Raw genomic sequence first — 22,994 nt, forward strand, 5'->3', positions numbered from 1 at the left:
CTACATTGGGATGCAAGGCAACTTACAACATTTAAAAAACATCAACTTTGGACCTCAGAGTAATGAAAACCAACTAGTTAAAAACCAGGAATACAAATACATCACATTTAAATCCAGCAGTTCAAATGCAGCTTGCCCTGACAACAGCCCAGGGATCAGAATTTTTCACACCTTAGTTTTCAAAGGCCTGTCTGAGCAGGAAGGTCTTTGTCTATTGGATAACAAAGAGGGAGCCAGTCTAACCTCTCTTGGGAGGAGGGACTTCCGCAATATGGGAGCAGCCACAGAGAAGGATCCATCTCTTATCTCTACCCATCATGCTTCTGATGTTGATGAGGCTGAGAGAAGGTGCTCACCTGAGGCTCTTAGCACCCAGGCAAGTTTGAATAGAGGGATATGATCTTTCAGGTTGCCTGAACCGTATAATATGCGTTTAATTATTTTTTTGCTGGGAGAACTTCAAGTTCCAAGAAGTGTGAATTTCAAAGGATAGCTGCATTTCTGTTCACATATTGTTGTGAAAGTGCAAATAAGGTAGGCTCACTCTAAAACGTACACCTAATTGAATGCACAGTATGTTGTGGAAATGAGTTGTGCACCTGAGCCACAGAGAGAGACTCCCTTAAGGATCTCCGTGATCAGGCAGGGATATAAAGAATCAGCTGTTCTGAAGGTGTCCTGGACCCAAGTTGTTAATTGCATGTAAGTTAATATAAGAACCTTGAAGTAGCATATGGGCAGTCAGTGCAAGCTTTTAAGCAATGGAGTGATGGCAGTAGTCAGTCCCCACCAACAGTCTAGCTACAGCATTTTGTGCCAGCTGAAGCTTCCAGACCAAGTCCAAGGGTAGCTCCATAAAGAGCGCATTGTAATAATAAAGTCTTGAGGTTACCAGTGCACAAATCACTGGGACCAGGCTATCTCTGTCCAGGAACAGCTGTAACGTGGCCTATCAGCCGTAGCTGGTAAAAAGACCTCCAAGTCAACTGAAGTTACCAAACTATGTTATCCCTGTTTGGCTGGTACCCTGCGATCATTCCTGGAAGTGTTGCCCTTCTGTTTTGATTGGTGTCAACATGTGGGCAGATCTGATTGGGTGCACACCATTGTGACATCATTGGGATCTCTGGAATCTCTGCATGGCTGGGATCACTGTAGGAAGATGGGGGGGGGGGAGACCACAGTAGGAGGTTGGCGAGGGGAAGGACCCCCAACTATAATACAAGAGAGAGGGGAAGCAATGAAAAGAAACAGCATCAGAAAATAGCGGCCCTTTGCACAATTTCGGGAACTAATTTCCAACCTGCAAAAGTATTATTTTATACCTGAAAATCAAGATGGGTGAATGTTCAGCAGAGCCTGAAGGTTACTGTAGTGTTCTAACTGGAGCAGAAAGCTGCGAGGGAGCCAGCTTTCAGCATCCCAAGGTCTGAGTGAGTGTTACTTGGCTGAAGACATGGGAAGGATTCCATGCTGAAATAAGCACAGGATCCGTCATAAACCCAGTGACCGAGGAGTGTTCGGACTAGTGGGACACTTCGTACTTGAACAGAGTAACGGAGGCTGTTAAACAAATACCGAGAAGAGTTCGAGAGCAGTGAAAACCAGGCAGTAATCTGATCCTTCCAAGAGCTTTACAGCCAACAGCACCACCTTCCACAGTTCTTTACAAACACCTTTTTGGGTTGAAAAAATATTGGTTTGGCTCTGGAAAAGTTCCTTTTGCTTCAACTGCTACCAGATGCGGAACAGTGGCTGAGCTTCAAGGAACGCTTCCAAAAGAAATACCAGATTGGTCTCACCAGGGATGCTGTTTTGAGTCTGAAGAGTTCCTTGTTGTACATGCAAACAAGAGTTCCTCTACCACCACCCAACAAATCTGGAGCATCCGGAATGCAGCCCCTGAGTTCGAATTCAGTTTATCTGCTGGGCTACTGGAGTTCTCATCTGAGATAAAAGTTTGAAGGTTCAGACTAATAGGGGAAGGAACAGCACTGTGTGTCAACGCTTGCTTCTTTGTTATTAACTATTACCTTGCCATTCCTCTAAAGCGCTCAGGGTCACATACATCCTCCGTCACCATGTTTTATCTTCTTGACAGCCCTGTTAGGTTGGTCCTGCCAAGTGAGATTGGCACATGAGGCTGCCCTGTACTGAAGCGGAGCACTGGTTTGTCTAGCCCAGTACATTACAGCAAAGAGCAGCTCTACAAATACATGGGAAATTGAGTCCTGCCCAGTACCAGTCTTGCCCCCCTTTTTTTCAAAGGCAATAACAAAACTAGAAATTTCAGAAATTGAACATGGAACCTTCAGCAAATGCAAAGCGTATGTTCTCCTGAGCAATGGGGTTGTCAGGTCAAAGGTCACCACTGAATTTCACAAAGAACTGGTCCATGGCCATCCGCATGGCAGAGCAAGGATTTGAACCCAGGTCTGCCAGGCTCAAGTCCAACATGTTAACCATGGCTCCATATTGGCTCCCAGTAAACTTGCTTACTGATGAAAAGGCACAGTCTCTTGAACTTTCTTCTACTATGGATCCTACACACTCCTGCTCTACCGGAATGTGGGCCACCACTCCTTCACTCAGAGGAGAGGGGAGCAGAGGGTCAGCTGCCACACAACATTGGCTTGACCTCTTGAGCTTCGACTAAACCAAACCAAACCAAACCAAAACCCACAACCAACCAGCCATTGGAAACTTCTCTCTAGGCCACCCAGAGGCCCATCTCTTGAAAAGCCTGCTAAGATTATTATTGGCCATTGTACCACCCTGCCCCCATTGGCTCTTTTCACCTTGTATTTGTACTGTGACGCTCCTGGAGAGTTCATTTAAGCCCTATTTCCCATCCTGGTGCCATCCAGAAGTTTTGTACTACAGATCCTAGCAGCCACCACGTGCAAACTTCATGCAAACCGGGATGAATGCTTCTTACACAGGCCGTCTGGAAGTGACCCAAGAAACATAGGAAACTGCCTTACACTGAGTCAGACCATTGGCCTACATAGTTCAGTATTGTCTGCACTGACTGGCAGCAGCTCTCTAGGGTTTTAGGCAGGGGTCTCTCTCCCAGCCCTACCTAGATATGCCAGGGATTGAACCTGGGACCTTCTGCATGCAAAGCAGTTGCTCTGCCACTGAGCTATGGTCCTTCCCTTAAAGGAAAAGGGCAGGAATTAGATTTAATAATTGTCCTCTTGTTCTTCTCCATTTCCCTAATTGTTGAGCCCCCCCATTCCAAAAAACAACAACAAACCTTCATTCTCTTCTCATGGGCCTCTAATCCACTTTGAGTCTGCAGTCAAGACAAAGGCCTTTGTAGAACAATCCAGAATATTAGGTCCCGGCGTCAATAAGGTTTCTATGATGATCATCCCAAAGCCTCCGAAGGGGGTTAAAACTGACCGCTCTTTAGCAATGTCATCAGTGGCTTGTTTGGCTGTGGCAATGAATCTGAAAAGGACAGATTTGTGTCTGAGTTTGGGTGTAAAGCTGGGGCTGCATTGTGTGTGTGTGTGACATTGTCCCTCCGATGAAGTACTTCCGTGAGCAAACCTCTTTGCCTTTCAGGAAAACATCTTCCAAGTCATGTGGTTTTGTTTTTTAATCCCCTTTTTAAGGCGAAGGCTTTAGATATACGGGTACTTACAGGCAAGTGAATCCTCGCTGCTTTTGTCCAGAATATTCTGAAGTGCATTTCTGGAATACTTTTGTCAAGATTTGATGGCTGGCCTGTTCCATCGTTGAGTGCCCACCGCATTGTGAGAGCCAAACTCTCCTGAGGTTGATTTAAACCCTGTGCTTTTTAATAACATAATGAAAGCTAATCCCCGCCATCCTGTGTGTTTCCATTTGTTGCATTGGACCCCATTCACCTACGATGGGTTTATCTGCAAATATTTTCATTCAGTTGTTGCTTCTTAGGACTTTTCTTTTGGTTACATCACTTGAGGCCAGGCTACTTGAAGTGATTTTGTCCTGGAGAAAAAAGAGGAGGAATGTGATTTCCACCTTGCTGTTGTGTAAAGCAGACATTGGAGGGGAAAGTGGGGTGGGGAGAGAACTAAATCCTCTCCTAGCTTTTGCTTCAGGATCCGCATAAGAGGTCATTATAGAAGCGAGGGACTCTTGGCTTTGATGGAGAAGCTAAGCTAGTTTCACAATTCAAGGAGCCCCCCCCTGCCTCATCTGAGTTGGGACACTAGTGGTTCTCACCCATTAATGTTGACCCTGATTGGCAGGGTCTTGAGTTCTCAGCTGGATTCTTTGATTCACTTATTCCCAAGCTATGTGCTGTGACAGAGCTTCTGGTAAGAAGCTAATAACAGGTGGTGGCAGCGATAAACAGTCTTCCCCTCTATCAGCAAGATCAGATGGTGACTGATGACAGACATGGGGCCCAAACAGGGCCGCTGAAAAACAAGAGGGAGAGAGGAAAGTTCATTTCTAAAAGGAATTAGTTCCAGTTCCAATTCACCCTCTCCAAAAAGGAACGCATGCCATTTCAGTTCAATTCACAATTCATTCACACGGTCCATCCATGCCCTCCGCCCAAGTCTACAGAATTTTACAAGATGCTGTGCTGAAATATAAAAGATACTTAAGAAGACTAAGAAAAATCAAAATACACAGAATGTAAGCTCTTTTTACCCCCCCCCCCATAATTGCGAATTGTGGTGTTTCTTACAGCTCATAGGAGCCTAGAAGAAAGCCCAGAAATCTTGCAAAATTAGCACTTTTGCTAAGATGGGAGGATAAACAACATTCTGCTATTGTAATTATGATAATTCCTATTAGTAGAAGTAGCCAATCCATTGGCAAGAAGCTGCTTAGGGGGAGGCAAAGCGAACCAAGGGCTCATTCGCACAGGTCCATGCTTTAAAGCTCCATGTCCGAGCACTTTCTCTTTTTTTGCCCTGGCGTTTTCCCCGCGAAAACCCTCTCTTTGAATCGGAGCAAATGGCAACCATGAAAAACCCGAAAGCACAGGCCAGACAGTAAGTACGGATGAACCCCCAGTTGTGCAGAGGCACGGCAGCCACTCTCCTGTATGAGTGGGGGTTTTGTTTTTTAGGGGCCTTTAACAAGTCACACCCTAATCCTAAGCCACTTTTCCAGTATTTCTTACTTCTTAGGTAAGGTTGTTTAGGGTTGTAGCCCCAATTTATATTCTTACCCAAGAGCCAGATGGCTTAACCAGGCCCCAGTCCTTGCAAAGCCTGGGCTGTCATTGCCAAGCAGTGACTCCACAATATGTTTCTCATTTAGCTTCCATACATTTAAAGTATGTCTTGTGAGTTTTAGGAGAAATGTCTGCATTTTCTTTTTTTAATAGAAAAGTTTCATAATGTCTTTGGTGGTGTGGCATGGCTTCAGAGCCCATAGAATTGACTCACTTCTTTAGCTTGGCCAAATAATTTTGGGCTCACCAATCATAAAGAGGGGTGTCCCTGTTTGCCTCTCTCAGGGGCTGGAGGCTGTTTCCCCCTAAATAACCCTCTGCTGAAAAACCAGAAACTGCTGGCAATGTTGCTAAGGTTGTCCTCATTGTCTGCCACCAGGTTGGGTTTTCTGTATGAGAAACGGGGCAATTTAGCTGCAGGAATCTTAGGACATATCTATATGACCACGTCCTCCAACATGGCACAGTTATTTCACAGAACTCAATTTGAGACACTTTTCCTCTGGAAAGATCTCTACTGTTTGAAATCTGAGTAGCTTTCCACTACGCTGGGGCATGTGTGTTAAGTTTGTCTAATGTGTGAGATTGTCAAATGTTAAGATTATTTTGTTTTCTTTCAAAAAAACAAACCCCAAATTGTTGTTGTTATTCACTTCCTTCATTTCTGTCCTGGCAGTCTAGAAAGCCTCTTCCTTGCTGTTCCCTTTAGTATCCTAGTCCTAGGTGAAACTTTTTTTATTGAAGGTGGTTGATTTACTAGTGAGCTTGCAAATGAGTGAGTTTTGTGATCCATTCATCAGCAGTGGGGGAGACAGAAGGGAAATATCTGGCCATCTATCATGAGTCCTGGGGAGACATCTTGGAATTGGAAGGAATGGGATGAGAATGTGGATTTGGAGGAATTGGATACTAGGCGTAAATAAGGATCCAGTGGAGGGGCCAAACGGACTGTTGGAGATATAGCCTCCCTGGTGCCATCTGGCATTCTGAGCTCCACATCATAGCAGACTGACCCTGTTGACTCTGCCTCTGCTACCAAGGACATAGGGACAGAGCCGTCTTTCCTATTGGGCTTACTGGCGCATTGCGCCAGGGCTCTGGCCTCTCAGGGGCGCCCCAGTGAATGGGGGAGCTGCACGGCTTTGCCGGTGGCCTCCCCATTCCCTGCACACCCGCCAGCTGTGCCCCGTCAACCATATGGCTGGCGGGTGTGCAGTTTGCCTCCCAAGCCTCCGCGGAAGGAGAGCGATCCCTGCAGAGGCTTAGGATGGAAGCTGCACAGTGCCAGTTATACGTAAGATGGCCCTGCATAGGGATGACTGTGCCGGCACAAACAGATTTAGCAAACCCATCCTATTCTGAGGAGCTCCCATTTGCTTGCCCAGTCCCATGGCTTGGATCTCCAACTGTGCAAATGTCTATGCCCACCCTTCTCTTCAAAAGATCCAGGGGGTGGATCTCAGGTCTTGTGACAAAGTCTCAGCTCACACCTGGCCATGAATTTAATTTGTTGTGCTTCCTCTTAACCGGGATGTTTGCCTCCTGACTGACATATCACACTGACCTATGCATTCAAGCCTTTGACAGAAACTGAGTTGGGTGTCTGACTGCTGTATCCTTCTGCAGGGGGCCAGGGCACCAGCAACGATGCAGGGAGGTTGATCATTTCACACATAGAACTACCTAGCTCACTACTACTAACACTGAATCACAGCAGCTCTTCAGGTTTCAGGAAGGGGGTCTTTTTCCTGGTCCTACCTGGAGATACTGGGGGTTGAACCTGGAGCCTTTTGCATGCACAACACATGCTCTCTCACTGAGCTATTGGGCAGATCTGCACTCTGCACATTTGATGGCACATCTGATGGACATTTAACTTCCCACAAAGAATTCTGGGATCCCGAGTTTCCTCCTCACGAGAGCTACAGTTCCCAGCACCCTTAACAAACTACTGTTCCCAGAATTTTTTGTGGGGAAGTGTCACTTGCTTTAAATACGCTCTGAATGTTCTTCAGATGTATGGTGTGGCTCTGCCCACAATCCTTCTCCAATTTTTTTTGTCTAGAAAATGTCTTACAGTGGTACCTCGAGTTACATATGCTTCAGGTTACATACGCTTCAGGTTACAGACTCTGCTAACCCAGAAATATTACCTCAGGTTAAGAACTTTGCTTCAGGATGAGAACAGAAATCGTGCTCCAGCGGCACGGCAGCAGCAGGAGGCCCCATTAGCTAAAGTGCTGCTTCAGGTTAAGAACAGTTTCAGGTTTAGTACGGACCTCCAGAACGAATTAAATACGTAACCAGAGGTACCACTGTATAAGCTACGTACAAAGCAGAAAACAATCCAGCAAAAATTTCCGACTGCATCTCATTTTTATTATTTATTTAAAGCAGGTGTGAGGGATCTCCCTCCCTCCAGATGTTGCTCGACTACAACTCCCATCATTCTTGACCATTGGCTGTTCTGACTGGGGCGGTAGTCCAGCAACATCTGGGGATATGCAGGTTTCCCCACCCCCCCAATTTAAGGTGTTTATACCCCACCCTTTAGCAACACAAATCAGTTCTCAAGCAGTCCCTGCACTCAGGCTCATAATCTGAAAAGGTATGAAACATGAGGGGAAAGGAATGGGTGAGAGGAGGGGAAAGCAAACCTCAAGCACAAATTCACTGACAGCCAATGTCAGTGGTGGTTCTCCTTGTCATGCCTTTGGGTAACTATATCTAGTGAAAACAGTGGTTTAACTGAGATAGATACACAGCCCAAAGTGGTGGAAAAGTCACCAGTAATCATGTGTACAACCTGCCCCCTTGCTATTTTCCGTCTAAGTTCCAAATTTTCCAGAACAGGTTACGATTTCACATGGTATACCCTGAGTAACGATCAGCTTTCATTTTCAAACTGTTGGCTTTGGATTATTGGCAACTTTTACGCACCCAAATTTAGAAGAAAATTTCAGAGTTCCTCCTCCTTAAAGGGCTTGTCTTTAAACGTTTAAACACAAACCACATCCAAAACTTTGGCAAGGATCTGTCATTTTTGCTGGCGATTATTTACCTCTCATTTTTCATGTTTCCCCAGGATGAAAAATGAGCAAGCAACTAATGTGTATCTTGCCTCCCGTAAAAACAACAACAGCTCAGCTCTCAGGGCCAAATTCAATTAAAAAATTACACCAGACTCCTGTGGGTTTGTTTGTTTTTTAGCAATTCCCCACCACCACCACCTCAGCCCCCTGGCACAACAATTTTGCTTCATTGAACTGGGCTCTTGATTTAGCTGGAAAACATTTTGAGCAATGATCAAGGTATTGAGTTGCTTGATGTAATATTAAATACATAGCAAAAAATCCTGGGTTTGCATTAACAGGAAAATCAAACTTTTGACCCCAGAATTTGAACTCTAACTCTTGACCTCCTCCTGAGCCCACCGCTCCTTATTAATAATGCTTTTATTATATTTCACAAAATTTATCCCGCCTTTGCTAATATTTTGGAGGGAAAAGTACACTGTGTGCAGAACTAAAGTCCTCCTGTTCTTCCAGCCTTGCATATCTCTCCTCTGATGTTTAGCATGTTAGCAGTCATTTCCTATGCACTTCCAAGCACATTTTCCACTAGCCCTGCTGACTGGACTGATAGAGGTTAATAACAAATAACATCCTCAGGGCAACAGTTTAAAACCTTAGCACTCCTTCTAAACCCAGGGGTTAGATTAGGTTTTTAGACAAATTCATAGAAGATAAGGCTTCAGCAGCTACGAACTCGGATGGCTATGTTCTGTTAGAGGCAGTATGCCTCTGAATATCAGTTGCTGGGAATCACAGGTGAGGAGAGTGCAGGTGAGCTTGGGTCCTGCTAGCAGGCTTCCTATAGGCATCTGGTTGACCACAGTTGAAACTAGGATGCTGGGCTTGGAATTTTACATTCTTCAAAGTTTGTGATGCCTCTCTCCAACCTAAAATGTATACATTGGGCAAAATTGCATTTAAATTCATATATAAAAATGTACATACAAAATTTCTATGTTTTTTTTAATAATGCAAACTGATGTAAAAGTGGGGCAAACTGAGAAACCAGCATTGACAGAGTTGTCCATCCCTAAAGGAAATATTAAAATATTGCAGGTTGCCCTTAGCCTTTAGAATTGGGCAAGGCTATCAAGTGAATAACTAGAGTTAACCTCCATGCATTTGCCTGATCCTTTCCATTCTGGAAGTCAGGCTGATTTCTTGACACCGATTACAGCTCCTCAAATGATACCACTTGATTTCTCCCACCCTCCACTCCAGGTGCAGGACATTTCCTTCAGCCACGACTGCCGCTGGGTGGTGGTCAGCACTCTTCGGGGCACGTCCCATGTCTTCCCCATCAACCCGTATGGAGGGCAGCCCTGCGTCCGCACACACATGTCGCCAAGGGTTGTCAACCGAATGAGCCGCTTCCAGAAGAGCGCTGGGCTTGAGGAGATTGAGCAGGAGCTGACGACCAAACAAGGAGGTCGCTGTAGTCCCGTCCCAGGGCTATCCAGCAGCCCGTCTGGCTCCCCTCTTCACGGTAAGCGTTGGCTTTTCCTTTTCAATTGTCTAGCAGGAGTTGAAAACAAAACTGCCCTTTTACAAATCTGTGGTGGGTCCACATTTGGAATACAGTGGTACCTCGGGTGACAGACGCTTCAGGTTACAGACGCTTCAGGTTACAGACGCTTCAGGTTACAGACGCTTCAGGTTACAGACTCCATTAACCCAGAAGTAGTACCTCGGGTTAAGAACTTTGCTTCAGGATGAGAGCAGAAATTGCATGGCAGTGGCAGTGGGAGGCCTCACTAGCTAAAGTGGTACCTCAGGTTAAGAACAGTTTCAGGTTAAGAACAGACCTCCAGAACGAATTAAGTTCTTAACCCAAGGTACCACTGTACTGTGTACAGTTCTTGGTTGCCTCACCTCGAAAAGGATATTGTACAGCTGGAAGAGGTTCAGAAAAGGGCAACCAAAAGTATCCAAGGGATGGAATTTCTCCCTTATTAGGGGAGGTTGAAGCATTTTTAATTCAGAGAAAAGGTAAGTTAGGGATAACATGATAAAAGGTCATAAAATTGTACATAGCATGGAGAAAGTGTGTAGAGAAGAGTTTTTCTCCCTCTCTCATAATACTAGAATTTGTGGATGCCCAATGAAGCTGAAAGATTGTCCACAAGAACACTCTCCCCTCCTGTGGTTTCCAGCAGCTGGTATTCAGAGGCATGACTTCCTCTGACCAAGGAGGCAGAGCCCAGCCATCATGTCCGGTGGCCATCACTGCCTCCAGTGGGAACAAGTCCCATAGTTTAACTATGCAATGTGTGAAGAAGTACCAGTTGCTGGAAACCACAGGAGGGGAGAGTGTTCTGTGCTTGGGGCCTTCTTGCAGGTTTCTCACAGACATCTGGCTGGCCATTGGGAAAACAGGATGCTGGGCCAGGTGGCCCATTGGCGTGCTATAGTAGGGCTCTCCTTATGTTCTAATGTTAGAAAGAGAACTTAGTACCTTCCAGATGTTGTTAGACCCCAACTCTCTGACCATTTACCATGCTGGTTGGGGCTGACGGGAGTTGAGGTAGCCACAGGCTTCCACCCCCTGTGCTACAGCAAGGTATGCAGAAGATAGATCAGGAAAGATGGGTGCTTTTCATATGCAGGTTAAAAATAATTTAAAAGGTTTTAGAGCTTGATCATTTCATGTTTTATTTCATAGACCTCCCAAGGTGTTCTGCTCTGTGTTTCAATGGGTGTTTTTTTTAAACCTGGCAATCATATTGTTGGTTGGTCAAGGGTAGGCGGAGAGCAACATCTGGACATTCTGAAGACAAATATTTATTTTGCGAGGAAATGTGAAAGCCAGCTCAAGATGAAAGATGAGCTGAAATGAAAAGTTGGGTTTGTTGTCATTGTCGCTGATCTCTTTCACAGTAGTGCAGTTGGAGAGCAGTTGTTCCAAGAGGAAAGTTGTTTCCACAGAGCCTTTGCCTAATGCAGCTCCTAACTCTAGGGCAGGAAGCCTGTGGACCTCTGGAAGCTGCTATTCATAGTCCAACACTCTCTGTGAGAACAGGATGCTGGGCCACTGGTCTGATCCAGAATGTCTCTTCTGATGTTCTCAGGAGGTCTAGTTGGTTGACCTTAATGCTCTACTATTTATGAAGCATCTTGAAGCAATTTCACAGTACAGTAAACACACATATAAAACCATTTCGTATATAAAAACGGTTTCAAATTCAATGTGATACCAAATGGGATAAGGATCTCCACTTAGAAGGCTTTTTGGAAGAGGAAAGCCTTCGAGAGATGCCAAAAAGGCAATAGAGACGGCGCCTGCCTGTTATGTCAAGGGAGGGATGTTCCAGTGAAAAGGTTCAATCCTCGGTATCTCCACATATGGCTGGGAAAGACTCCTTGCTCCGAAACCCTGGAGAGCCACTGCCTATCAGTGTAGGCAAAGCTGAGCTAGGTGGACCTGCAGTCTGGCTTCATATAAGGCAGCTTCCTCGGTTCTTTCTTGTGTGATTAAGAGTAGGCCTTGGTTGTTGAGTCATTGGCCATGCTAAGGCATCCATTTTCTGATTGCTTCCTCATCTTGGCAAGGTGGCCAGTGAGGTCTGTGCCACCCAGCTTCTCCTGAGATAGAACATTACTTTGCTCCTTGCATTACAATGCAGCGGTCGAGTGTGGCATGCTTGGAACAGACACCAGATTGCTGTAAACCATTATTATAACACATCCAATCATTTTTAACTACTGACATCATATAGAGAACAGGAAGGAGCGATCAACGTCTGCAGCTTTCATCCATTGGTGTCTGCTTTTTGTCAAGGGGGAAACTACAGTAAGTTGTCGCCTTTATAGGTTTTCCAAACACGTTTGAAGCTCTTTCTTTGTAAATAGAAAGGAGTGTTTGATGCTCAAGAAGCATCTGAGAGGTTTCATTTGGTTTTGATTAGCAGCACGACCAAAAATTTCAGGAGTGGGCAGATGGGTTTTTGTTCCTTCTCCAAACCTAGTGGAAGCTTTGAAGGATTTTTTTTTTTAAAGTGTGGGTTTTTTTTTAAAGTGACAAGTCAAAACGAAACACCTTGATTTTTGGAGGGTATCGCAGTGCATCGTAGTTGAGGAAAATAGCTTATTTATTAAAGCCGTGAGTCCTCATCACCTCCAGCCACCTCCAGTTCATGCCATTTGATGGTGCATATCCTTGTGGCCGTGCTCCACCTCCCCCGTGGGAGGAAGCCTGCCTCCGAAATGCCAACTGCTGGGATTCATGAGTGAGGCGAGTGCTGTTGCACGGGGTCCTGCTTGTGAGCTTACCATTGGAGCAGGGGTTCCCAAACTGGTCCGCAGACCACCGCAAGCTTCGTCCAGGTGGTCTGTGATTTAAAAATACACTTTAAAAACTTGCAGCATCTAGCACAATTACAATTGCTGCATCAGGAAAAAAACACGAAATGGTCTGTCGGGAACCTCAGCAAGTTTCAAGTTGTCCTTGGGTGGGAGGAAAGTTAGGGCATTAGGACATCTGGTTGGCCACTGTGAGAACTGTCCATTTGTTCTTACTCACCACTTCCTGTTCTGTTATCAGTTACTGATCCATAAGTGACCTCTTCTCTTTCCCCATGATTGTGAGAAAGAGAAACTGAGTGAGATGAGAAGGGTCCATTTACGCAAGATCGGAAAACCCCTAGGTCCAAAGGATATGAGATACCAGGGACAAGCAATGGTCCTGGCCTTCCTACTTAGATTGGGCTAGCTGTTTTTAGAAACAGGCTGCCAGACTAAGTGGGCCTAGACTTTGCTCTGATCCAGCAAGGAAGTCCCCATGTTCTTATTACTCATGATCATTGGGAATCAAATCTCCTTGTTCTGATGCTGTCTACCTTTGACTGCCAGCCCCTGGGGATGGAGCACAGACCACCGTCTTCCTTCCCTGCTCATGGGCTTCCTGGAGCCATCTGGCTGGTCATGGTGGAAAACAGGATGCTTGGGCTTGATTGGACTTTGGCAGGGATTATTTTATGAGCTTCAGCTGCTGCAAATGTCCCGTTTGCATTGGGCCTCTGTCAGCACTTAACATCTCCCCTAGCATGTAGCTTGCCACCCTTCTACTACCACCCTTCAAGACCTGTGAACCTCATCCATAGGGCAGAAGCAGCCCATGTGGTTTTCTCCAGATGCTGGCTGGGACTGCTGGGAGTTGGAGTCCAGCAACACCTGGAAGGCACACAGCTGGTTCTTCTTGCTTCGCGAAGAAGGGTGGCGAACATTTTTCAGATGGCAGGCTATATTCCCGGTGGGCCACATACTAGTGGTGGCTAGGGGAATGGGTGGAACGACAAATGTGGACTGTACCTTTGTACAATAGGTTTGTTGCTGCACACCCTTCCTCTGTCCTCCATCTAGGCAAGTGAGTCCAGGTTGCCATCTAGGCAACAACACTCAAGGATGGCACAAATTGGCCTGGCAAGGGGTGTAGCCTGGGAGAGTTCCCAGGGAGGGCTCATTTAGCCCTTGGCCCTGATATTCCCCACCCTTGCTCTAGGGACACGGAAGAAACATGCCCACCCAAAATGGTTTTTTATCCTTCCTTCTGACTTTTATCTTTCAAATGCATTCGGCGCAGCAGAGAAGAAAATCTATTTATGGTTTATTCTGGTCCCAAATTGTTTACTTGTGCAATGTAAACCTTTTTATCAGAGTGGGGAGCCGTCCTCACAGGGAATGACTCACTCTTGGCTCCTGCCAGGTTTGCTGTCTTTGAGCAGGAAAGCAGGAAGGGAAATGGTTAAGAAGCATCAGACAAGGGGATAATTTCCTTTGCACCTGTTATACGGTTTCTCTTTTGTTGCTTAGGTTATTTTATCTGCCAGCCCCATCCTATTGTATATTTTTGGTCCTTCAGTAGAGCTGCCAAGCTTGTTTCACCAGTGACCTCAGTCCCAAGTTGAGCATCCTTCTATGGGGTTTCGCTGTTTCCTGGAACGACGTGGTGCCACCGAGTTACATCAGGGGACGAACAAAATTAGGTTGCCTTTGCCTAAATTCCCAGCTTTAGCAATGACCTTTCAGTTTCAGTTTTTAAGCAGTGAGGTGACAGTGAACTGGCATGACAAACGGGCATTTTTATGGGGTTTGATGTTTTGCCCCCTTGAAAAATTGATGAGAGAATGACATACCATTATCACTCCCAAAATGCAGACGTGATGAATAATTGGTTGCAATTTTGTTTTCCTATTTTTGGTTTTGTTGTCCCACAACCTTTAAAATGAAGGGTGGGGTATATGTGGTCTAAAATGAATTCTTTCTTTCTTTCTTTCTTTCTTTCTTTCTTTCTCCAGAATCATAGAATCACAGCAAATTACCTTGCTCTGACTCAGGCCACTGGTCCAGCTTGCTCAGTATTATCTACACTGATAAATAGCAGCTCTCAAAGGTTCAAGCAGGGAGCCTCCCCCAGGCCTACCAAGGGACACTGCCAGGGCTTGAACCAGGGACCTTCTGCATGCAAAGAATATGCTCTGCCGCTGAGCTGCGGCCTTTGCTCTCTACAGCGGATGAGGCTGCTCTTTGTTGTCTCTGAATCACTACGATTAGTTTGTTCAATCGCTCTCAGTGCAGAGAGGCAGGGAAATGTGTCCCCAACCCCAGCTGAAATATTTTTGAATTTCAAAACCTAGAAGAAGGTTGGGTAGGCCTTAATAAGTTGGTTTTCTACATTATGCCTTCGAATCATAGCACCGTAGAGTTGGGAGGGAATACGAGGGCCATCTGGTCCAGCCCCTCAGGGTAGAACACTTTTGCCCAATGTGGAGCTCGAACCCACAGCCCTGGGATTAAGAGTCTCATGCTTTACTGACTGAGCCTTGTCTATAATAAATCACTTTCATTTAAGGTTTGTGGCAGGATCGGGAAGACCCAACCAGTTTATTGGACTTTAAAACCAGCTATTCACAATCTATGGTCCTGAGAAAGGAATGAATTAAGTAACTGAAGGTTCTTGTGAGTCCAGGGTGCATGCTACTCACAGAGGAGGCTGCCCACTGCATCTCTGAATGAGTCACTGCTCATCCAGGGGGAGGGCAGAGCACTGAATGCCCCAGTTTCAGTCCCCAGCACCTCTAGGTAAGGCTGGGAAAGACCCTTGCCTGAGCTCTGGAGAGCCTCTTCCAGCCGCTGTAGATGATACTGACTTAGATGAACTAAACAATCAGCCTGTAGATAAGGTTGTCTGTTGTGTCTCTACCTGAGTCCCTGCCCTTTCAGTCAGGGGCAGTGGATGTCATGGGGGGGGGGATTTGGCAGCAGAGAAATGAGCTCTAGCCCAGTTTTGTCTACTCCAGCTGGTAGCAGCTCTCCAGAGTTTCAGGCGGGGGACATTCCCATACCTACCTGGAGATGCTGGGGTTTGGATCTTGGCCCTTCTGCATGCAAAGCAGACGTTTCACCACTAAGCTACAGCCTTGTGACCATACCGAATGTGCTAAACTCCACGGTGGGTGTCCCCCCCCATCAAAATAAAGTAACCAGTTGAAGTGCACTCCCCTCCCCCATCAATAATGTGTTGTTTGACCCTAAGAAACTCTGACCTGAGCCTCCTGTGGGGCTGCAGAATAACATATGTCACATTGCAAAGTTTCCCTTAAAATCGGGGTGGGGGGGTGGGAGTGAGAGAGACCAAGCATTTTCATCCGCAGCCTTTTACTGTCTGTGCGTACAGGGTTGCATTGCAAGGGAGAAAATGAGGACAGAATCCAGAGGTTTGATAAATATACACATCTCAGAATGCCTGCAATGTGTCCCTGTCACTGTGCCCGATTTCCTCTCCTCTCCTAGCAGGGTTCTTATGGGAAAGCAGACTTGAAAGACGTGACGGCTCCCGTTCCCCCTTCCTGAGAAGCAGATTGGCTTCCTTTAAGTAACACTCACTTAAGAAACCACCTTTTAGAGCACGGCGGACCTAAAATAGTCCTTGCGAAAATGAGCTGGAGCATAACATGAAGCACTGGAGGGCAGTTCCCGTCCAAATTACATTTAATATCCGAGCCTGTAAACAAGAGAGCCTGTCGGCCGAGCTGTCTGCGTGCCTCTGTCTCCAGTCCACCCCTTTTTCTCTTTCATTTTATCTCCTGCCGTGTAGATGCAGGCCTTAAAACAGTCAAATAGGTTTTGCTTCGTCTGACGGCAACCACAGTCCAGCTTTGATCAGAGCTGCTTTAAGGTTGCCCCCCCCCCCCGCTGCTTTTACCCATCATCCAGAAATGATGAGGGATCTGCATCCTCTGGGTCGGATGATGTAGAATAGGGTGCCAAGGGCTCCTTCCTACTCCGGGTGGTATGACATGTGTGTTGACAGAGTCTGAGCCTTCCTTGGGCCAACACTGGGGTACCCCTGTCATGATACCTCCTTTCCCTCGGTTAAAAGGTAAAGGTACCCCTGACCATTAGGTCCAGTCGTGACTGACTCTGGGGTTGCGGCGCTCATCTCACTCTATAGGCCGAGGGAGCCGCCGTTTGTCCGCAGACAGCTTCCGGGTCATGTGGCCAGCATGACTAAGCCACTTCTGGCAAACCAGAGCAGCGCACGGAAACGTCGTTTACCTTCCCGCCACAGCGGTACCTATTTACCTACTTGCACTTTGACGTGCTTTCGAACTGCTAGGTGGGCAGGAGCTGGGACAGAATAATGGGAGCTCACCCCATCGAAGGGATTCTAACCGCCGACCTTCTGATCGGCCAGCCATCAGTTACTATATTGCAAAAACTCACGTTCTGTGCTTCCTTTTGAGTTTCAGAAGAAGTTTGCTATGTACCAGAAGAGTGGATTTTTAGGGTGGGGGGTGGGATCAAGCTGCAATCCAAGCAGGTCAGCCGAAGCCTAGTTGTATGACGATTGGCATTATAATAACCATTTATTGCAATATACATTGTCCTCTGTCCTAGAGATTAGCAAATTGGTCAATTTCAGCTTCTCTCGGTTTTTCTAGTCTCAAGATCAGTTGCCCACATTTCCACATCAGTTTGTGGTTTTCTTTGTTTTTAAGAAGTCCTTGTGGAAATTTAGCATGAATTTCTCCTTTAAAACTCTTATCTGTACATAATCATGCTTAATGTGCACATTTCTCCAAGCAGTTTCCGTTAATGTGCTGCATTTTTGTATGTTATTTTCACTAGTGTTTGCATTTCTCCTCCCCCCCCCCCGAATATAAATTTCTGTCCACGTTTCTTGTCGGGAGAGCTGCGTTGCAAAATTAGGAGATGTGCAAATTTTGAAGAATGGCTGCATTTTAGTTTGCAAATTGTTTCAGGAACTAGACTTGCCTTTAATTGCAAACCAGACTGGGTTTTGCCAGGGCCACCCTCAGTATTCACGTACACTGGATTTTTAAAGCAAAGCTTAGATAGGCATGTGCCGGCAAGAGATTCAAAACCTAAAATCAACAGTGGGTAATACAACTGGAGGACGGTAACAAGGCCTTAGCTCAGGAGTAGAACCTTTCCTTGTTTTGCTTTCTGAAGGCCCCGGGTCCAATCCCTAGCATCTTCAGTTAAACAGATTGTGTAGCAACTGATGGGAAAGACCTCTGTCTCTTTGCCTGAGATTCTGGGGAGGAGATAGTGCTAGGACAAATAATTTGATCTGGTATGAGGGGAGAGGCAGAACACATCCTTTGGGCATTTCAATCTGAGGTCGCCATGCTGAACACTGAAGCAGGGCAGCATTTATTTCAGTTTAGTTAATCCAGAATATGTCTTCCTCTTGCTCTGCCCATTATCTGCTCAGGCTCTGATTGTATAGCAAACAGAAGTTAGGGATCAAGCTGGTCTGCATTCAACATGTTGAACCAGGGATGGGGGACCTTAGGCCTGGGGGCCAAATGGGGTCTTCCAGTTCTCTGTTTGGTCCTCAGGACTCTCCCCAGGCTGCATGCCCTCTGAGCCATACCCCTGCCCTGCTTTGTACCCTCCTTGGGTATCTTTGCCTGCCTGGAAGGTGCCCTTGATTTCTGATCATGCTTCTTGCTTGCTAGATGGAGGACAGGAAGGAGCATGTGTGAGAGTCAGTATAGGAAAAACGCTATTGTATAAAGGTAAAAATGTACACCTGTTGCTTTGCCCGCTTTTCCCTCCAGCCCCACCCACCATTGCTGTGTGGCCTCCTGAAGGGAGAACATCCCTTGGGATGAGAAAGGTTTCCCAGCCCTTGGAATAGTTCAGTGCCTGGAAGGAAGGACTAAGGGAAGGTATCCCAAAGGAGGAGGGAGATTCTGAACCCCATGTTTATTTTAATTTTTTTAATTACACTTAATATTTCACCCACCGTGGAACCCACAGTGGCACACACATGGGATTTTCCATGCAGGCGCTGACCATACCCAGACCTGCTTAGCTTTGGCAAGGTGGTGGCCTCCTGTGGCTTTTCCCCAGGACCTGCTCGCACCATGGACCTTTCTTGCCTTAAATACGAGACCACCAACTAGTTTCCCTTTCTGCGTGACAGAGGCAAAGTTCCACCTTCAAACAGAAGGAGCCAGCCAGGACCATCGCATCTATTTGGGGCCTTAGATGTATGCAAAACAATGACACCACAATCTTCATTTTGAGCATTAATGTTGGGATGCTTAAGCGAATGTCCTCTAGAGGGTGGTGTTTTCTCAGCTTTTGCCTCGGGTGCCTCAGGGAACCCCTCTCCTCGCACTGTATGTCTGTGTTAGGCCAGTGGCCGATTTATGATGTATGAGGTAGCAATATTGTTTTATCTTGCTGTTCCACGATATGGGAAGGCCGTCACAGCCGCTTGTTGACTTCTTGTTTGAAATGTTCTCGGAGCTGTTGTTTATACGTTCCCCTCGGAAAGAATTTGCCTCAGCTATTTCTCCTTTTCAAATTCCAAATGACATTTTTTTTGGGGGGGGGGAGGCGGGAAGAATTGCTCTTGATTGTCCAGCAAAATTTCAAATCGTCCTTGTGTGTGTGAGAGAGAGACCTTTTCGCTAGGAGCCGATTCACATATTATGCAGGACAAGTCAGTAGAATTATGGGCTGCACCATTTCAAAGTGCAGGAGCTGTGTGTGAGTGTCACATTTTGTTAATGCTCCTTCACATTGAAAAAAGGGGGGAAATGTGTTTCAGAGAGAGAGGTCTAACATACACACATTCCCTCCACTGTAAGAATGTAAGAAGAGTCCTTCTGAATTAACCCAAAGGCCAGCATTCTCTTCTAACAATGGCCAAACAGATGCCCCAATGGGAAGCTTGCTACTAACCTAGTAATCGCACAGAGCTTTTTCTGTGGTAGCACATCTGCCTTGCGTGCAGAAGTTCCCAGGTTTAATCCCTGACATCTCCACACAGGGCTAGGAGAGAATCCCGCAAGTCAGTGTAGGCAATACTAAGCTAGATGGACCAAGATCTGACTCCGTGTTCTTCAGTGACGGAGCTCATGTATTGCAGCAATTGAATAAATTTTGAGTTAAACTTGAACATACAGGTTTACTGTGACTTAATTCGTTCTGTGGCATCCTCTGCAATAAGTGAGAGAAAAGTCACTAGAAATGAGATTGGCAATATGGTGCCCTGAGCAGAGATAAAATTTGGCATACACACCCTGAAATATTTCTTATTTTCATAGCAATTCCTTTCAGTACAGGTTTTTTTGGGGGAGGGGGTGATCTCAGTAGGTACCTGTATATAGGTTTTGTTGTTGTTGTTGTTGTTGTTGTTGTTGTTGTTGTTGTTGTTGGCATTCATCTGTCTCGAGAGACGATGGTATGTGCCTCCGGGGGTGAAGTCAAACTGCTTCATTAGCAGCACCAAGGTGACCTCCTCAGGGCGCAAGACTAGGCAGTGTGTAATGGAGGTCATGGGCTGGCCAGACAACAAGACCCCCTCTCAGTTTTGCTGATGTTGTCCAAAGAAAAGCAGAGCAATATCTCTGGCACCAGCTCGGCTGCAGGAGTTGCTGGAAGGAGGCAGACAAGGCACCATCCAACTGTCTTAGGGACTCCACTCTAGTTTTGTGTAGGGTGGACTCCTTAGCCTTTTCTTTTCTTGAAGAAGATCTCCTCCTCCTCCTCCTCCTCCTCCTCCTCCTCCTCCTCCTCCTCCTCCTCCTTCTTCACCTCCTCTACTCAATGCTCTGTGTGGAGAACCACTTGCACTGCCCTAAATTAGGCGCTGGTGGGGATGGGAGGGCCCAGGAGTGGTGGCTTTGTTTGCGGGTAAGGATGGACAAATCTGCGGTGGCAGCCAACTTGGATGACTTCAAAAGTGTATTAGACATGGAGGATAAAGCTGTCATTGTCTACTAGCCATGATGGTTATGTTCTGCCGCCGCTGTCGGAGGCAATATGCCTCTGAATACAAGAAGTGAGGAGAGTTGTGCTGTTGTGCTCTGGAAATGCTTCCAGGCATCCCATTGAGGCATTCAGTTGGTCACTGTGAGAACACAATGCTCAACTAGATCGGCCATTCGCCTGATCCAGCAGGTCGGCTTATGTTCTTTTAAAGTAGTTGCAAGGGGGTAGAAAAAGTAGGTTTGAGTAGGAAAGGGGATCAGCCCCAGACTTGTTCTTGCCCATGCTATGCTAAAAATGCTCACTCCACACTTTCTACTTTATATGAAGCCCCTGGGAAGCCCCCTCATGTGCACAGATCTGCCACCACAATATCTCCTTTTGCCCATGCAGTGAGCTGAGCAGAATCCGGCCCCCGCCCCGCACTGATTCCCAGGAGTCCAGGCCAGTCAACTTCTGAGACCACCACACCCACTGAGGCTTCCCCCTCCAGGAGTCTTGAGGCCTAAGAGCATGATTGATACCCTTCCCTTGGAGGGTTATGTTCCCCTCGATGCAGGGAAGGTCAACAGCTTGCTTCCCTACTTTGCCATATAATAATTGATTTTGTGTGTGTCCTGATTTATAAATAAGGAAGGTGAGAGCAGTTGGCTTTTGAACCTTAAAAAAAATGTAACCTAAGAGGGACTTTAAAAGCGTCAGGAGATTAAAATGAGCCCATCTCAAGACACAGGCACAGTTTTTTCTTTAGTATTGAAAGATGTTGATGGGCGGTGAGGGTTTGCCTTTTTTTCTTTTTAAAAAAGCTCCTTGGTTCCTCATTTGTGGGCTCGTGAAACGGGTCCCTTTTCCCATCCCGAGGAAATGCATCTTTGACACTTCTCATGACCTGACTCGATATATTTTCTGACATGGAGCCAGGGAAATATCCTTAAATGTAAAAGCAGAAGCTGCTGAGAGAAAAGTGGAAAGGAAGGGATGGCCTTAGGCACCTTGGCACCCAGGGTGAAATATTAAAATAGATCTCTCTCCTCACCAGGCCTGGTCTGGCCAGAGTTCACTCACATAGCCACTGCGTCTCCCTGCTTCCCCTCTCACAGAGGCCTGGGCTGTTGGTGCGATCTTCAGGGTGTGGTGGTGCTGAGGGGCTTTGAAAAAGGATTGGACGGATTAATACAATGATTGTGTTCCAACCCCATGCTTCTGAATACCAGTTGCTGGAAACCACAGGACTGGAGGGTACTCTCAATCTTGGATCCTGCTTGTGAGTTTCTTACTGGGGCATTGGGTTGGCCCCACTGTGAGAACACACTTCTGGACTAGGTGGGCCATTGGCCCAATCCAACAGGTCTTTACTTATGTTCACTGAGGGGCCATTGGATGGTTGTCTAACCCTGTGAGGTATATTATTCAGGGCTCCCTTTCTAGAAAAAGAGGTGCCGGGACTTGCTGAGCTTTTTTTTAGGGCTCTGGGTATATTACCAGCTTTCTCCAACTTGGGGCTCTCCAGATGATGTTGGACTCAAACTCCTATCAACCCTCAGCCAAGGGTCCTGGATGATGGGAGCTGGAGTCCCACCATATCTGGAAGGGCTGTTGCGACGATGTAATTGTGAGGTGAGCAAGAGAAACCACGTACAACCACTACCCAAAATTCCTAATATGAAGTTTGTGAGTGTCAGACGAGGACCTGGGAGGCCAGGGTTCAAATTCAAACTTGGCCATAAAGCTCACTGGGTGACCTTGAGGTTGTCACTGCCTCTCAGCCTCACCTACCTCTGCAAGTTGTTGTGGGGATTAAATGATGAGGCAGAGAACTGTGTGCCCCATCTTGAGCTCATTGGAGAAGAAAGTGGGATATAAATGTAACAGATAAATAAAATAAAAAATAAATTGTGGAAAATGTGAGCTTCAGAAGAGGTTTGTATAATTATAAAAGCATTTGTATGTTGCTTTTGGACCCTAAAATGGGCCCATCAACCACTCATATAAAAACACCATAGAAATCAAAATAAAATTCGGTAAAATTGGGAACAGAATGAACGCCGACATAATTTGCAAAGGGAGAGCCAACGTTTTACAGATTAAAAGCCAAGCATTTTTTAAAAATATATAATAAGTTTTTACTCATTTTGAACTTGCTGTTTCCCACACATTCACTTCAGCACAGAAGTCCCACACTCTCCTGGTCAGCAACCAATTTTTACCAAGAGCCGTATTTCAAACTGATCAAGCCTGGTGACATTTATTTTCTTGTTAATTTTTAGTGAACCATTTAAGTCCAGCCATTCAAAACAACAACAACACCACAACTTTCCCAGGGTGGATCAGGCAAATACATACACACACACACACACACACACACCAGTGTACAGTAATAAAAACTTGACCAAATTATTAAAAAGCAGCAAATAAAGCAGTCAAGAGCAACTAAAGGTATGCAGTTTTAAAAATATTGGTAAATTTGGTAAATAAATTTTAAAAGC

General features: G+C 46.1%; 1 protein-coding gene across 7 annotated transcripts in view; it reads left to right on the forward strand.

Annotated features, from left to right (window-relative positions):
- BCAS3 (BCAS3 microtubule associated cell migration factor) overlaps positions 1-22,994 on the forward strand; it is a 470,437-nt gene that overhangs the window by 137,477 nt on the left and 309,966 nt on the right. For all 7 annotated transcript variants that reach the window (XM_081172929.1, XM_081172926.1, XM_081172924.1 and 4 more), the window contains one exon: positions 9,481-9,745. In XM_081172929.1, the coding sequence (XP_081029055.1) occupies positions 9,481-9,745 (265 nt within the window). The remainder of the gene's footprint in view (positions 1-9,480; positions 9,746-22,994) is intronic.

Source organism: Podarcis bocagei, assembly GCF_964188305.1.
Source record: "Podarcis bocagei genome assembly, chromosome: 15".
Classification (NCBI taxonomy): domain Eukaryota; kingdom Metazoa; phylum Chordata; class Lepidosauria; order Squamata; family Lacertidae; genus Podarcis; species Podarcis bocagei.